At 27.0% G+C, this 2171-nt stretch overlaps 1 protein-coding gene across 3 annotated transcripts in view; it reads right to left on the bottom strand.

The window, feature by feature from the left end:
* The window catches only part of LOC115245669 (protein PRY1-like), a 53775-nt gene that overhangs the window by 48987 nt on the left and 2617 nt on the right, over positions 1 to 2171 (bottom strand). For all 3 annotated transcript variants that reach the window (XM_029824083.1, XM_029824085.1, XM_029824086.1), the window contains one exon: positions 1274 to 1381. In XM_029824083.1, coding sequence (XP_029679943.1) covers positions 1274 to 1381 — 108 coding nt within the window. Of the gene's footprint in view, positions 1 to 1273; positions 1382 to 2171 lie in introns of those variants that run through there.

Raw genomic sequence — 2171 nt, 5'->3', positions numbered from 1 at the left:
TATATATATATATATAATTTCGATTCTGATATTTTAAATAAATACTTTGATGAATATTAAAAATATGGCCATTATTTTATAATCGCATTAAAAACATAGATTTCAAGTATATTTATACTTTTCTATATATTTTTTTCATCTTTTGCGTTCAAGTTTAATAAGTTTTCTTCTTTTAACTTTTTTGATTTTATCAAATGTAAAGTTAATGTAAAGGTTAAAAAAAATTTATATTAATATAAAATTATCAGAAGATTATTTTATATCATGTTCTCATAATTTTTATGTGAAAATAATTTTATAATAATTTTTTCATTTAAATCTTTACTTATTTCATTATTTCATAATTACATCACATATTTCATTTTTTCTCGAAACTTGTTTTACGCGAAACGAAAAGTCGAATTATATATTAATGACAGATACAATACATTATTATATCACATTATCCGATATGGAAATAATTTTTCTGTAGCGCATATATATTTATACATATAATATCGTCACTCACCTTCGCCTTGTCACGCGATGCTGATCGCACGTTATCTAATGCCGTATTGTCGATGTTTTCGTAAAAATTGCAGCAGTGCGAAAAACGAGTCGACTACGAGTCGTCCGTTGAACGATCTCGACGCGAAGAAACTGACATTGTATCGCGGATCACCCGCTCACCTAAAAATTCGGAAGCAGAAACACTTCCGGCAGCGCGTTCTCGTTATCAGTGAAAGTCGACCGTTATAAACGGGAATGTAAATCGTGCGCCGGCGTGAGTCCTTTCAATGTTGTAGAAGCGATCCGACGGCTTTCCATTTCTATTGCTCGCAATTTTGCTTCGCTATATTAATTTTTTTTTTTATGTGATAATTTTATAGCATTTCTTTAAACGATATATTTTTTATATAAATTGCACGACAATTTTCCCATAAATTATAAAATCAAATAGATAAAATGACAATTTATCGATGGTAAGATATTTAATTTATGTTCCTATCATGTTATCAGTATAAAGCATTCTTGCAAGTTATGATACGCCCAAGAATGATTACAAGATTTTGATAACGGCAAAGGCTTATTTCTTGATGACGTTATCGTTACCTTGGATACACATAAAATCTCGCTGGTATGATTAATACATAATAATTAAAGATGGAGGGGGGAAAGTTGCTATATATCATATCATAATTATCATACAGGTCATTTCACTTACTCTATTAGAGATGTAATATGAATTATGTGCAGAAAAAATCAAATTTAGAATATATTAGTTATTACTTACTCGATTATCAGTGTGTTTAGTTCCTCGGAAATGTTAGATAAATTATCTAACGATGACTGGCTGATAAAAGACATAGGCAACTGCAACATCCTCACGTCTTTTCGGAAACTAGAAAGATTACACATCATCGTTAACGATCTTTAAGAGCTTGCTATTTAACTAGTGATAATAAAATTGTGAATTTTTAATATAGTATTTATTAATATACACACGTAGAGTAAATAAATAATTACATAATAATTAATTTACGTCATAATAATATGCAAAAATATATATAACGTAATAATATTACATAATAATAATAAAAAGAGGAAATATATGTAATAATAATTAAATAAATATTGCATATAAGTGTGTTGTTAATAAAGTTGCAATTTTATAGCACATACAGTTTTAACTTTAAAAAATTAAATAGTTATTACAGTTATACATAACAAACAATATTTTAATTTCAATTATTATTTTAATATAAAATATAACCCGATATATAGTTGAATAGTTTGAATTAAACCAATGAGTTTTAGAACTTTTTCACTTTGTATGTTTACAGCTTTAATAGTTTCAATGAACTACGCCAACGCTTCATATTAACACTCATCAACTCACTGAACAATTCACGAAATGTCACCGTTTATCTTTTACTAACTTTAGCTCTTACATAACATAGTTCAGTGCTCAAACAAGTTTAATTGGTGCTCGTCTTATTCATCGTAATAAACTCGTGAAAGAGCTATGAACTGTAGACATATCTTTTATTTGTAATAATCAATCAAATATATCCTTAAGAATCTTAATCATATATACCAATTGTAATATAACTATATTATATAGAAGATGTATTTTGCGCCATTATTTAAATACTAGAAAAACATAATTATGTGAATGTTCTATAAATAGA

Source organism: Formica exsecta, unplaced genomic scaffold (assembly GCF_003651465.1).
Source record: "Formica exsecta isolate Colony F162 unplaced genomic scaffold, ASM365146v1 scaffold125, whole genome shotgun sequence".
Lineage (NCBI taxonomy): Eukaryota > Metazoa > Arthropoda > Insecta > Hymenoptera > Formicidae > Formica > Formica exsecta.
Note: the sequence above shows the minus strand (reverse complement) of the source record. Positions and strands in the feature narration are given on the sequence as shown.